A 15841-nucleotide genomic window follows, 5' to 3' on the forward strand; every position below is an offset into this window, starting at 1 on the left:
AACAAAAACAAAAAAACAAAAACAGAATGGCATAGTGATCTGCTTTGTTTCCTACTGCATTTGATCATTTGCCCCCAAAATTTCATATGCATGTCAAATTAAAAAGCAACTCTTAAATTATGATGTAAATGAGGATACAAGAAGGTTTTTCTGACTTGGCTAAACTAGCTTGAAACTCTCTTATGTTTTCCTTTTATTACCTTTTCTCTTAGCTGAATTTTGCTCCAGTGATCTCTCTTCCTCACACTTCTCTCTTTCTGTCTCTCTCTCCCCGCATTAATCCTCTTCTCATATTAAGATTTTAATTTAAAAAAATCACTAAGTGATATCACAGTAAACTTGAACTTCAGTTAAACCAAAAGGGAGAAATTCAGCTTTTGAGAAAGAAGAAACTGTTTTTGACTAAAGTTTCTTATAGTACAGCGGTTAGGGCGTTTGCCTTGCATGCAGCTCCCCTGGTTTCAATCCCTGGGATCCCATATGGTCCCCCTTGCATCATCAGTAGTGTTTCCTGGGTGCAGAGCAAAGAATAACCCCTGAGCATCACTGGATGTGACCCAAAAAGCAAAAAAAAAAAAAAAAAGGCTTTTGCCTTAAAATATCTTCCTCGAAATACCTAACTGACCGATTCTGCCTTTCTTATTTCAGGATTATTTCACTTCTGATGAGACTGACTGTCTTCTCTTTCAGACATTAGAAATTTAATTTAAACTAATTCTTGTGAAGATCTAAAATGTGTACAAAGATTTTTTTCCCTCTTGCTTTTTAAAATGCAGAGAAACTAATAGATAGGATCAACAGAGACCTTCTAGATTTTTTTTCTTTTTTTCTATTGCTCATGTGCTGCCTTTCAGTTGAAATGTCAGTGCCAAGCTTTTAATTCATTACCCATTTTCATGGATGAAAATTTCATGGATGAAAATTACTTACTTTAGGCATTGACTTTCTCTAGACTTCTATCAAAGGAGTTAGTGCCTTTGATACTTCCTAAAAGAACTACTTCCAGACAGTGAAGGCTTGCTTTCTGTCTCCCTTCCCCAGCTTCATGCAAAGATAATTGAAATTTTAAATTGCATGTATTTAAGATATACAATTCAATGCTTTTGGTATATTTATACATTGTTAATGCAACAGCCATGCTGATCAACATATACATCACCATATATAGTTAACATTTGTTTTCTTTCTTTTTTTTTTCTGTTTGAAGCTAGCTATAAGAATTTTTAAGTTCTACTCTCTTAACAAATGTTTATATACTTTTTTTCCTCTAAGGATTTCCAGCTTTAGAGGCTGCCTTGTCATAAATACTCTCCTTTCCTTAGGAAACAGAATCTCCCTGGTTTCAGGTCCCCTTCCCTGGACTGAGTCCATCTTTTCTTTTACGTGTAAATATTTCATGTCTTCAATGTGCTTCAGGGTTTCCATGAGTATTTTGCCAAGGATACGGTTCATATAAAATTTAAGATTACATGTTAATACAGATCGTCGATTTGCTACAGATTAACTAGGGAGTCAAAAATGTACCCAAAAGTGCACTTTTTTAAAAATTTTACAAAGGCATAAACAGTTTCTTTTCTTTAAGACATCTACTGTATATCCAGTCCATGGTATGTAACAACATAACAAAAACTATTGTTATTTTTCAATTGGTGCAGGAGAAATTTTTCATGCTCTCATCATCACATCACTAAAGCAAATTAGGTTAAATCAGCTCTGTTTATTAAATTCAATATGTGAAAATAAGTCTCTTTTGCAAACTGTAAAAATAGTGTATGTGGCTGATCTAGGACTATCCGTCCACAATCCAAATAAAAATGAATTCTGTTACTTCCTGCCTCCTGATTCATACTACCAGACTTCTCAAAACCTAACGAGTCTCTTCTTGAATTGGTATCTATAAATTTAAAAATATATTTGACACTTTTTTGTCAGTCTTTCTGAAATTAGGACAATGAAATTTAACTGCTTGTATTGGCATTTTTATTAAGCTTGTGGGTGCTAGATTTACATAACCCAAATTTAATGATTAGAAGTTTGCTATTAACTATGAGTGTCTGAAAAAGTTAGTTATCCACATGGAACCTTAACATCTGGTTAGTAAATCTGGAATAATGAGAAAAAGAGAGAGAGTGTGTGTGTGTGGTGTGTGTGTGTGTGTGGGGGGGGGGGTTCTAACTCAGAGAACAACTGCAGGGTTGATTAAATGAGATGCTTTGTAATTATTGCTAATTTCACTTTTATCTCTATGTACAATATTGATGTTATAAACTGAAGGATATGAACCCAGGGAAAATCAATTCAAGGAGCTCAGTGCTTCATTGAGAAAGAAGAGAAGCAAATGAATAAACAAAATGAGTATAGCCGTCCCTGTTGAAAGGCCAAAGAGGAACTTAGAACTGATATTTAGGCAACAGAGAAGAAGTTGCTTAATTCTCACTGGGGAACATCAGAAAGGGCTTCCTGCAGTATTAAGGCTCCAGCTCTGAAGGACTAGGTTAATAATAGTGTTTTGAGAAGGGAACTAGGGGTGATGGCTTGAAATTCCAAGAGAAGAAGACTATATACAAAAGACATTACACTGGAAAAATAATATTGCTGGTTCATAGCGCTGCCTGCAGAAAGACAGGAGGTCCCTGGTAAAGTGTGCTGGGAAAAAACAATTTATGAAACTGTTTAATGAGGAATACTAGCCTCAGCCACAATAAATACTCAGGAAATGAAAGCATGATAAAAGCCCATTATAACTTCAGAATGTTGATTTCTTTTGTATTTAGTGGCAATTATTTGATGTTTTGCATGTTGAAAAAGAAAGTACGGTGGGTAAGGTGTTTGCCTTGCATATGCCCAACAGAGGCTAGGTCCCTGACATCACATATGCTTCCCTGAATATCACCAGCAGTGATATCTGGGCACAGAGCCAGAAGTAAACACTGAATATGACAGAATGTGACCCAAAAACAAGCAAACAAAACCAAAACAAGGGTACAAAAAGAAACATTTCAATATTTGTGTTGAACCAATGCAATCATTTAGGAACAGGTTGTAAGGGTGTTAATATCCTGCATATGCAATCCCCCAATTTGATTCCTAGTATCCCTTGTATCCTCCTACCCACAGCACCACTAGGCTTAAAGCCGCACTTCAGTGCTTGGCCAAACATGGTAGTCTTCAGAGACCAAAAAATAAAAAACAAAGCCCTCTCCTAATAAAACATTAGAAGGTATAAATCAGGATATTGAAAAACACCCTGTCATCCCAACAACAATGACATTTGAATCTAGTTGGGCCATACATTCTTTCATTTTAAAGCAACCTGTCCTAACAAATCATAGCAAAGAAACATTGATAGCAGTTTACCAATCTTCTTCACATGCTAGTTTCAAAATCTCTGAATTGCTTAAATTCTTTGGATTTCCTTTTGGAGCAAGCTATGCTCATTCATCAGCCTGAGTCATTTTATCTGATTGGTCCAATCTCCCTTTCTTGGCACATCTCCTTTCCCTGTTGAATAAATCATCTTCGGATATGTCCAGGAGGAAGATTTTCATAGGAAAGTTCCATCTGCATTTACCCAGTCATTTATTTAGGCTAAATTGCCAGGCTCACAAGGAGAAGAAATTTAAAAAATAAAGAGACATCCTCCATTGCCAAGTTTACTAATATGATCATTAGTTCAGATGACTCGGACATGACAGCAAAGAAAGGACAAAGCTCCCCAGGCATCCTGACCTGTGATGGGAGGAAACTCACCCTCTCCCTTAAGGAGTTTTCTGCCCTGTCTGGACTCCCAGCTCAAGTCAAGATGATTACTAGCTTCTCTGGAGTTTCTGGAGAGCTTGACTGTAAGAAGTGATTCTTTCTCAGGTATTGAATTCCCTCGATTATTCTTTAAAGTCTAGCTAACTGAAGAACGATGTGTTTTCATGTTCTTGACCATTGAGTCTAGCCCTTGGGAAAGATGATCTACTCTGGGAGATGTTAATAGTTAACAAATTAATTCCTCTACACAATGAGTTAAAACTACTTGCCTTCATTCTATTCAGAATTGAGTGTTTCACTCCATCGTCTGCCTTTCTTGTGGAATAGTAGAAAACAACTCCAGATGTCTAGGATTGCATCTTTTAAAAGAGTCTTTTTCAGAGAGTGTCACATCCCCCAAACCTACTCTTCATTAATTAGGGGGAAATGTTAGAGGCCTTTTTTTCTGGTAGTCTCTGTACAAGACAGTTGACCGGTTGATTCTGGCTTTAACCCAAAATCCGAGAGAGTGAAAAAAGAAAAAAATTAAAAGGGAAAGAATAAAATCTCTTGGTTCTGGAACACAAATAACCCCTTAGATGTTGTGTAGGGATGCGGTGTGGGGTTGGAGAAGGAGAAACGAAAGCTATTCTAGCTCAGCGCAGACCGAGGAAGGGAAGTTTCTTCTCTGCAGAGCCGGGAAAATTGTTCCATGGGGAGCTGCGGAGGGAAGCCAGGCGGGCTTCTGGGCTTCCTTTGGGATGAGAAGCGAAAGCGCCCGAGGCCTGACGTCACTGGCCATCAGCTGACTGTGTTCAAGGCCTGGGATCCTGGCTGCAGCCGCATTCACCGAGGCGGAAGTGGCGGCCACCTCGGCTTCGCCACCTGCAGCCCGGGTCTGGCCGGCGGACACCGCACCTGGAGCCCCTGTTCCTCCCGGTTGACCGCTGGCTGTGCTACACGCGCGCACCACGTCGCACCTACGTACCTCTAGAGCGTCGCCAGCCGTTCTGACCGAAATTACTCTGCCGAACCTGAAGGGCGGGAAAACCCGGCTCCAACCTGGGGCTGGAAATGCCTTTTAAAGCATTCTCATTTTTGACCCCTACTATAAGCCTAAGCCCAAGAAATTGTGCAAAACACTAAGAGTGGGAAATTGGGATGGGAAAGGGGCGTGTGGGGGGTAGGGGGGGTGGGGGGGCGGCCTGCCCATTTTAGTGACTCGCGCCTTCCAATCTTTTGCATGGGTGAAGTCCAAACACTGGCAGAAAGCTTCCTGCCTCTGTCATTGCTGCTACCGTGGGTATTTTGCGTCGAGCTGGAAAGTTGGTTTTGCAAAAACCAAAAAAGCTAGGGTGAAAGGGTAAAAGGGAGAATCAAGTGCATCGCGCTGGACCCTCCGAGGCCGTGGGCAAAACGGCCTGTGAGTTGTGGCTCGGCATCTGCAGAAGACCAGCGCCCGCGCCTGAGAAAAGAACAGCCGAGGGAACAGCCAGAGCTACTCCGCTGTGGGGCTGGCGTGCATGGGGGTGGGGGGTGCGGGGAACCGACCCCGAGACCCGACCTAGCGGGCAGCCTGCCTTTTTCTCACGCCCGGGCTCTGCCTAACCGCCACCTCCCAGAACTGGGGCATCCCGGCTAGATCTGTGTGTCAGGTCCTGCCAGCAGGCCCATGCCACCTGCAGTTCCGGGGGAGGTGTTTCGGCGGCGAGAGAGCGAGTTTAAGCCGCCACGGGTGTCTGACCTATCTGGTCTCCAAATTCCTGCCAGTCGCCGGGTGCCAGCAGCGCAGAGCGCTAGGGCGGCGCGCGTCGCTTCCCCGGGACCCGAGGCTTCTCGGCGGACTTCTCAGCCACCCCGGACCTCACTTAAGTGGCAATCCATCCAGCCCTGACCCCCGCTGCACCCACTAAGCTTTGAGTTTTGATTGGGGGTGGTGTTTTGCTGTTGTTATTTTGTTTAAGTGTTTTATTTATTTATTGGGGGGGGTGTTTGTTTTGCTCTTGCAACGGCGCGGTCGCCTTTCAATTCTCAGATCTGTTGGCTTCGGGGCCCTTCCCACTTTTCCTCGCTCGGCCTCTCGCTCTTCCCAAGCTCCGGAACCAAAGAGACTCCAAGGAGTAAAGTGATGGGAGGAGAGCTGGGCTGCGACCCACTGGATTCCCAGCTGGAAGGGCTGACCTTGTCTGGGACCCGCGACCGTGGACCTTGAGCCGCTCTTGCCTCCCCCGAGGGGCCGCGTGGGGCCAGAGTCAGCGTCCGGCTGTTCAGTCCCGGCTCAGGAAGGGAGCACCGCCAGAACGGAGCAGATGAGGCAGCCTCCGCGCACCCCTTCCTGCCAATTAACTGTTTGATGACTTCTCGGTGCCGAGGCTACCACCTCTTCAACCCTCCCGCGGGCCAGCCCGCCACCTCACTGGTCCCCAACCCCCCAACCCCCACTCCTCCCCTTTCGCTGCTCCCGCCCCCAGCTCCGCCCCTGCTCCCCATCCCGGCGCAATGGAGTTCTCCGAAGGGCTCGGTTCCAGCCACAGCGGCTAACTTCTCACCGGTCTGCGCCGCGGTCACCCTTGAGCCAGCCGCCCCCGCCCCGCGCCGACGCCGAGCCGTGGGCGTCCCGAGCCCAGTGCCGCAGCAGCCAGGAGCCGCCCGACGCGCAGCGAGGAGCACCGCGCCCCGGCTCCCGGGCGCCACTTGGAGAGCAAAGGCTGCGCCAAGACGCTGAGCGCCAGAAGGGGGTGGGGGGTTGGGGGGTGGTGGAGGGAAGCGAGCCGGTGCCCCGGGAAGGCGGGGGGTGCTGCGTGGCTCCGAGCGCCGAGGTGTCCGCGGGCAAATCGCCACTGCTGCCGCGCACCCCAGCTCCGCCGGTGGACCGGAGGGAGGCGCGCCAGGACGCGGGGGGTCGGGTGCCAGCTGCCTAGAACCCTTTGCCCCAAGGCGCACTATGACCTGATGTGCGCGGGCCTCCCGCCCCGGGGCTCCTGCAACCTGGAAGCTGGGCAGAGAAGAGCTCGCCAGCCAGCTCCTACCAGGCCGCCTTTGGGTCTTTAGGAGCATCCCCCCCACCCCCACCCCACCCCGCCGCGCGCGCCTCCCGCACCCCTCCGCCCCCTGCCCGCCGCTGACTCCCGCCGGTTCTGCGCCTCCCTCGCTGCGGCCCGGCGCCATGGAGCTCTCCGATGTGCGCTGTCTTAGCGGCAGCGAGGAACTCTACACCATCCACCCGACGCCCCCGGCCGGCGACGGCGGGAGCGGCTCGCGGTCGCAGCGGCTGCTGTGGCAGACGGCGGTGCGGCACATCACCGAGCAGCGTTTCATTCATGGGCACCGAGGCAGCAGCGCTGGCGCGAGCGGAGGCTCGGGCAAAGCCTTGGACGCTGCAGGCGGCGGCCCCAACCACCACGCGCCGCCGCTGTCCGGCGACTCGCCGCTGCCCCTGTATTCGCTGGGCCCCGGGGAGCGAGCGCACAGCAGCGGAGGCACCAAAGTCTTCCCGGAACGCAGCGGTAGCGGTAGCGGCAGCGGCAGCGGCAGCGGCAGTGGCAGCGGGGGTGGGGGCGACCTCGGCTTCTTGCACCTCGATTGCGCCCCCAGCAACTCGGATTTCTTCCTTAACGGGGGCTATAGCTACCGAGGTGTCATTTTCCCCACCCTGCGCAACTCCTTCAAGTCCCGCGATCTGGAGCGCCTCTACCAGCGTTATTTCCTGGGTCAGAGGCGCAAATCCGAGGTGGTGATGAACGTGCTGGACGTGCTGACTAAACTCACCCTCTTGGTTCTCCACTTGAGTCTGGCCTCGACTCCCATGGACCCGCTCAAGGGCATCCTGCTGGGCTTCTTTACCGGCATCGAGGTGGTGATCTGCGCCCTAGTGGTGGTCAGGAAGGACACCACCTCGCACACTTACCTGCAGTATAGCGGCGTGGTCACCTGGGCGGCCATGACCACCCAGATCTTGGCGGCAGGCCTCGGCTACGGGCTCCTGGGCGACGGCATTGGCTACGTGCTCTTCGCCCTCTTTGCCACCTACAGCATGCTGCCGCTGCCACTCACCTGGGCCATCGTGGCCGGCCTAGGCACCTCACTGCTGCAGGTGATCCTCCAGGTGGCCATCCCCAGGCTGGCGGTCATTTCCATCAACCAGGTAACACCTGCCCGTCTTGCCCTTCCTCCTTTCTCCTCCCGAGTTCTTGGGGGGAAATCCCCCTCCAAGGCAGCTCTACCTAGGGGTATCTCTTTCTCCTTAGAGCACTTGGCATAAAATGACCTCTAAAGTTTCTCCCAACTCTACCTTCCCACTCTGATTCCGTGGATCAGGGTTGTCTGACATCAACTCAGAAATGGGTTTCTCTCTGCTTGAGTCCCTCCAGAGTCTGCAGTCTCTGGAACTGGAGTCAGGAGGGCAGCAGAAGCACCCCACTTTAAAAGTCAGCCCCACTCCTTAATAGTATTATTCGGATGAGTCACTACACGGCATTGTAAGGGACCCTGAGATTCAGACTTAGGGTTCTGTAGATCTCTCTGTAACAAACCATCAGTTCTCAAAGGGAATTGCACATGAGAATTACCAATGCTGGGTACCTTACATGTGTTACCCTATTCTTCAGATAACTCTATGACATGTGCTTTATTGGGTGAATCTTTACAGTTTGGGAAATGAGATTATTTCTTCTCCTATTATGGGATCCATACCTAGTGCTTGAAATAAATCAACTAGAATTGGGGGTGTGGGCGGTATTAAGAAAGTGTCTTAAGAGAATGTGAGTTTTTGCTTAATTGCAAAAGGACATTTTGATGTAGATAAAACATTTAGGTTGATCCTTTAGGGTTCTTTCTCCCTCCCTCTTGAGATCTACTCCCCCCATTAAATATGCATGTGTTTATGTGAACAAAATCACCATTGTCTGTGAATGAGAAGGTAGACAATTACCCTGTTGTTTAAATTCATAAAAATCAAGAGAGAATAAGCGATCTGGTACTTTCTTTGCGACATATATAATAGGTAACAGGAGAATTATTGGGGAGGGTGACTTCTCAATAAAGAATTGCCATTGTTTTCCAAATAAGTGGGAAAGAGCACCTCTCTTTCCCCACAAAGAACACCAATGAAAGATGCTTGCACAGGATTCTGGTGTATTATATGTTGGGAGTCTGGTACCTGCCTCTCTGCCACTCTGGTTTTACTGAAGCTTAAAAGCTGGTTCTGGTGGTTGACTTCATAGATGGTGCTTAGAATTAACAGGTGCAGCTCATCCAAAAATTGCTCATGATTTTATAGTCACAGCACTGGTAACATGCTTTCCCCATCATTGACCTTCTGGACTTCTAGTTGATTTAGAATTCTCTCTTTTCTCATGGCTCTATATCCATTTTCTCAGGTTACTTTTCTGGTTGATTGCTTTTATGGTGTTTTTGTTTGAAGACTCCCTGGGAAGAGCAAAGAATGTTTAAAATATATGTCTGTGATCATCAGTCAAGAGATGAGAGTTGTTGAATAAGAGCTGGGTAGTTGAACTTTCCCTTATTAAAGAGAATAGTGAAAAATAAAAATGAAAGCAATGAGTGTTTTCACAACAATTGTATAGCTTTAATGTCCACAAAGGTTAAAGTTTCGATCTGGATTGTACAAAAGTATATCTATCTGTGTTTTGAATACTGCTTTCTTCTAGATATGAACCCCAATAGGGACTAAAATGTCTCATTTTCTTCCAATCTCTCCTTTTCTTTCTTCTCTGTGTGTGTGTTTTATTTACCTATTTATCAACAGATAACAGATTTCTTCTTTCCTCATCTCCTTTCCTCTAATTTATCTTCTCCTTCCCTTCCTTTACCCTGCTCTTTTCACTATGAGTTGTTTTCATGAGATATCATAGCTTTCTGATTTGCGGGAAAAAGATTTTAGTACACATTACTCAAAGACTTCGTCAAGTAAGTTTGGAATAGTATTTAGGATAATACATCCTGAGTTGCAATGATGAATATTTTCAAAGTTCTAAGTATAGAGACACTTTTTCTTGCCAAATGAATCCACAAAGTAAAATTTGGCTCCATATTTGTTTTACTCAAATACTACCAGATGGGAGATAATTAAAAATAACTCCAAAATGTCTTCCCACTTCCACCCCATCATAAACATTCCTTTACTGTGAAATTCAGCCCTGATACACTCAAGCCCAACTCATTCAACCTCCAGATTGGGTAGGAATTGTAGATGAAATAAAGTTTTGTGAGTCAAATAACCTTTTACAAGGCTCTGGAGAAACAAGAGTGCTCTCCTCTCCTCTAGGTGCTGAAAGGCCCTTTGTGGCTTTCCTAAATGTTTTCCTTTGGCGCCCTCTAGAGGTTGAAGCTTCTTCCCTATGTACAGAGGGATAAAGCAGAAAACTGACCGCCCCCGCCCCCCAACCCCTGACCCCAAGCTTTTTCCTATCGTATTGCCTTTGTGCTTGCTGCTGAGAACAATTTCCAGGGTGTTCACATGACTGACTCATTTTTCTACACTAGTTCAAATGCCATTCTCTAATGCATGTTAGGTCTTATTTTCTCCACAGTGCATGTTATCTGAAATTACCTCATTTATTTATTTTTACTGTGTTCTTCCACTATCCTCACAAAAGGGAAAATATATTCTCTCTAGTTATTCTCAGAACCTTGTAAAACACAAGATACTTATTAGGCACCGAGTTGACATTGAATGAACAGAGGCTATTCACCGCAAAGGTATTGTTATAGAATAGCCACTTCCCTGATACTGTACAGGTGAAAACCTTTTTCACACAAGCATACATTATGTCTATGTGTATTTGTAAATGAAACAATCTTTTCCAATTAAGCACTTTTTGAAAAAATCAAAGCACAGTTATAATTCTTTACATTTGTACTGTCCTTTATATAAGTAACTGAATGTCTACACATACAAATAATGCTGACAAATAGGTCGAATCTATCATCATTTTTATTTCCAAGAATAACTATCACATTATTTTAAACTTCAGAGGAAAAAACTCTAAGATAAGGAGCCTAACAAGTGGTCAGAGCAGGATTGAAATTCTTGCTCCAATGCCATTCATTACTCATAATCCCTTTAAACATATAGGCATTTAAGATGGTCCAAGAGAAAAGTACCCATTTCATTACTCAAGAGAGTAATAAATACACCATGTAGTAGATGAGTTAACATTTAATGAAAAACCCAAAGGGAAATCATGAGACAAAAATAACTGAACTTCGGAGAATAGGTTCTTTGTAGCTGGCTTCTGATCTTGCTCAGCTGGATACAAACTTATCAATTGAAGACTGTAAACACTGGAATACTATCTTTCTCTACATTAATTTTGATCCTCATTAAAAGTGTGGCCATGTTTACTTAGCATTTTCAAGAAGTCAGGAGCTTTAATGAGAGTGTGGCATCAGCACACCCCTGTTCTTTCACCTCTCCAAAAATGCCGTTTTCAGAAGTAACAAATGAGCCCAAATATTGCCTTTTACCTTCCTATATTTAGGAAGGCAAGCTTATGAAAATCTGCTTCTCCACTTTCCCTCCCATGGTAAACTCTAACTGTAGCATGACAGACTCATAACCAAGCTACAGTTCTCTGCAGTACCCTGCATGATGACACAAAAGTACTGTGTGCATTTAAATCACCCCTGCATTTGAGATGATATCTAAGTCAAGATGTGCCCTCTGCGGTAGATCACTTAACTCACATGCCTGCAATTGGGTCCTTCACTGTATCACTGCCATCCCGTTGTTTGTTGATTTACTCGAGTGGGAACCAGTAATGTCTCTATTTGTCCCAGCCTTGAGAGTTTAGAAGCCTCTCCTTACTCATCTTTCCCAATGATTGGAGGCTCTTTCAGGATCAGGGGAATGAGACCTGTTATAGTTACTGGTTTTGGCATATCAAATATGCCCTGGGGAGCTTGCCAGGCTCTGCCCATGCGAGCGGGATACTCTTAGTAGCTTGCAGGGCTATTTCTCTCTCTGATTTGTTGCCTACTGTCTGAACCCCATCAAATATGGTATGGTAATTATGGAAAATGAGTAGGAAGTGTCTTATGATGTGTCGCAAGGCCAGAAAGCGGCCTGGTGCATGGCGGCAGTTGGGTAGTGGAGGTTGGCTGCTGGGGCTGGGTCCCTTGGGGCTCTCACCTGCCCCACTCTGGGTTGCCAGAGTAAAAACAGCCTGGTGCGGGCCTTAGCATTCAACAAAGGCATGAGGTAGTTTCTTGCCACGAGTAAAGGAATCAATTCTCTTTTCCAATCTTTTGTCTTTTTCATTTTTTTCAGTAGGGACCATTCTCAGGGGATCTTGGGGCTGGGATAGTTCTGAGAGCCACTCTCATAATGCCCAGCATGGTTTGGAAGTTGAGTGCAGTGATCACTGTCAGTGGTGGCCTCTAGTAGCACTCTAACTGATGCTGGGAAAGAGTGAGGGTTCCAGGACAATCTGGGCAATGTTCTAGGATCATTTGTTAGTGCTGTGTGAGGTGTCCCAGAGATGTGGGATTGAACTCAGTTGTGAGATTGAATTTAGAGGCTTGAACAGACTGGGTGCATGCTTTCACTTCAGCTCTCTGCCCTGCCTCTCTTTGTTTTGTTTGCTTTCTCCATGCAGAGAACAGTTAGACTCAGTTTGGCTGATCACCCAAATGAAGAGAATGCTGCCCAGGTAATTCTTACATTTTCTAGGTTCTGGATGATTTAAAAATACTGAGGGGCCTTCCAAAGATTCAAAGACCATTTTAAACAGCATTTTGATTTTGTGCCCACAGATCCTATTGATAGGTGACTGTAGTGCTCAGATATTCCTCTTTTTTGGAATACTTCTCTCATTCCAAGCTATTTTATCTCCATGTGCATGATTCAAACCAATGACAGCTTTGTCCAGATCCTCTCAACACAGATTTTTCTTCCCCCTGCATCTTAAATTATTTATCCTTGTTGTTTAGTTTATCTATTTTGAAAATTCACTACAAAATGGCATCATATGTTAGATAAAATATCAAGGAAAATATTATATTGCTAAAGTCTCTCATGGGGTAGAAAATTTCTAAACAGCGGTGCAAATTATTGGCATTTTAGTCTTTTCTTCATGTTGATGACAACAACATAAGCTACATTCCTATATTCTAAACTCACTTCACATTCATTATCTAGCTCTTTAGTGAAAAGATGGTGAAATTCACTTAGTTGTTAGAAAACTGAGAGGCAACAATATTTAGCCAGAACAATTGCTGCATTATGCTTCCTTCTTTGAGATTATAAAATGTTGCAGCCAGTGGCTAATTTGTCTTCTTTGTAGCTCTTGGTGAGGGGTAAAAACCTACTTACAGGAGGAGAGGAGGTAATTTCTCCAGGCTAAGTCTGGGAACAAAGGCAGTCAAATCCAGGTTAGCTAGTGCTCAAGGTCATTCTGTCAGATCTGAATTTCCCAGGTATTTTCCTTCCCATCATACACACATCCTAAAAATGATAATTATATCATGATTATTAAACTTGGCAAATACCAAGGGGCTTTTTACTTAAGCACTCAATCTTTGAAAAATCCTTTGGGGGGAGGGGCAAACACTTTGTCTTGGTAAGACAGTAGAGTATGTTATAAGTTAGTGAGGGTTGGGAGAGAAAATGGGCCTTGTGTATTACTTAAATCTGTACTTCTAGTCATTTAGTTGAAACATTCACTCACAGCAAAGATAAAGTTAAGATATGGGATTATCAGCATCTCTCTCCCACCTGGAAAACTTGAACATAAGTAAGTGATAGGAGCGATAGCACAGCAGTAGGGCATTTGCTTTGCACACGGTCAACCCAGCTGACCCGAGTTTGATTCCTCCACCCCCCTCGGAGAGCCCGGCAAGCTACCGAGAGTATCTCACCCGCACGGCAGAGCCTGGCAAGCCACCTGTGATGTATTCAATATGCCAAACACAGTAACAACAAAGTCTCCAATGGAGACGTTATTGGGCCCGCTCGAGCAAATCGATGAACAACGGGAGGGCCTTTACCTTTACCTTTACCTAGTAGTGATAGTATGTATTCTTTGTCTAGATCTGCTAACTCAAATCTGAAAGAAGAATATAACTACTTCGTGTACAAAAAATATGATTTATAATTCAAATCCCTCTAATTTGTTAGTTCATAACAGGAAAAATACCATAAAACACTAAAGTACCTACTAAATGAATATCACTGGGCTTTTATTTAATGTATGCACTAATTGTGGTGTACATTTACACCTCAAATACTCCACGTGTTTACATTTTCTTTTATTCAAAGTAATATAGACCTTTAAAAATATACTGCAATGTTCCAGTATGTCTACGAAAATGGTTTTCAAAAGCAGAATTGAGTGTCAACATTCCCAAGAGGTTTATCAGAATGCCGAAAAATGGAGATATTATTCTCACTGAGTAGCGAAAAATGCTCACTGTTCTTTTCAGTTCTCTTTCGTTACCTTTCTCATTTTCCATCTCTTTTTATCTGTGCATGCACACATATCTCTTTTCTTGTGTTATATGATGGAGAATAGGTTATGCAAAGGACATTTTTAATGACCAATCTAATCCCATCAGCCCTATCTATGAAACCTTTGCCCTGATGTTTAAGATAGGCTTGTTCTATGTTTATTTAGAGAAGGTTTTAAAATGATTGTGTTGTATGTACTTTTCAAGATGAAGATGTGAACTTATTTTCCTTCATTAATTCATTAACCATAAGGTCGTCTGACTGGCATCAATGGGTTGGATCATAATCAAAATACTAAGAAGAGTGAGGACGCTAAGAAGAATCAACTTCTGAAGTAGCTACTACTATGGAAGGCTAAAAATAGAACACCTGGTCATATTTTCAAGCTGGTGATTGAAAGGATTTTACAGGCTCATCACAAATAACTAAAATTAAGCACTAACGGAAAGCTTTTTACATTTCTCTCAAATTCAGTGCTACTGGCAGAGCGTAATCAAAGGACCTACTGCATTCATGCTGATGTGACATTTCAGTGTTGTCTAAATATTTTTTAGGATGCTAATTTATGCATCTCACAAGTGTGTCTGTTTGAGTTGATCCCACATATGTTTATTTTCAGGACATAGGAGACACTGCAACATTCATTTCAAACCCTTCCTCGTTCCAACAAATGGGCACAATATTGATTCTCTGAGAAAGCAGCAGGTTCAGAACATGAAGTTGGGTATCTTATCAGTTCACTTGACATATTGCTTTTGAAGTCTGTTGTTTCCTTTCTCTGGGCTGGAATTCAAGGCAACAGACACTGAAGATAGCAAATTTCTGATTATATATATCTGAACTTCAGTTAACAAGAGAATGTGTCGTGCTAATAATTTCCTCCCTCGCACTCTAGCACTTCCTGGGGGCTGGAGTAGAGTAATGCTGCTTTATCCACTCAGACACAGCAGTGGTGGAAGCCAGCAAGGTCTACCCTGTGCCTCCCCAGGAAATGTAATTAGATTTACACACTCAAATTATATCATGTTTTGTTTATGAAGGACTATTTTAAGAAGTTAGGTCACTTAAGCAGCACTTTCAAAGCTTCCAGCCTTTCTCTCTGCAAGGTTTTTCCAAGTCAGCTCTGCAGGGAGAGAAAGAATATAGAGTAGATTAATTAATGGTTGAGTTGCCAGACAGCTTTTAAATTGTCAGGCCTCATACTGACAGGGAGAAATGTATTCTCCCAGTGAATGTTCCTATGTAATCACCTTTTCAGCCAATGAACTGAGATTATAATGCTCAATGTGTTATTAGATAAGTTTGTATGCTATTCCTTATTTTTTTTTGCTATGTCTATATTGGGGATGCAAGTGATTTGATGTTTAAATTCTATTTAGCAAGGCTATTTTAGCAAGATTATTTTAAATAACTTGCACGTTAATTTCAAGAGTTTTCTACTCTTTATGAGAGACTTCCTGGTCTAAATGCCTATCGGGTGTTACTAGTTGCAAAAATCATTGAGGCACAAAATTCTCCTAATTCGGAAAAAGAAAACTATTCCAATTATATAAATGAGTTCATTGTTTAGCTAATTTATATTCATGTTTTGTTTTTTAATTGAATAAATTTTTCAACTCCCATCTTTATGTTAAG

The 15841-nt window shown here is 43.9% G+C and overlaps 1 protein-coding gene across 3 annotated transcripts in view; it reads left to right on the forward strand.

The window, feature by feature from the left end:
* Window positions 1-6832: 6832 nt before the first annotated feature.
* ADCY8 (adenylate cyclase 8) overlaps window positions 6833-15841 on the forward strand; it is a 257458-nt gene continuing 248449 nt past the window's right edge. For all 3 annotated transcript variants that reach the window (XM_056129531.1, XM_056129606.1, XM_056129677.1), the window contains exon 1: window positions 6833-7882. In XM_056129531.1, coding sequence (XP_055985506.1) covers window positions 6905-7882 — 978 coding nt within the window. In that variant the 5' untranslated portion in view covers window positions 6833-6904. The remainder of the gene's footprint in view (window positions 7883-15841) is intronic.

This window comes from Sorex fumeus, unplaced genomic scaffold (genome assembly GCF_029834395.1).
Source record: "Sorex fumeus unplaced genomic scaffold, SorFum_2.1 ptg000002l, whole genome shotgun sequence".
NCBI lineage: Eukaryota > Metazoa > Chordata > Mammalia > Eulipotyphla > Soricidae > Sorex > Sorex fumeus.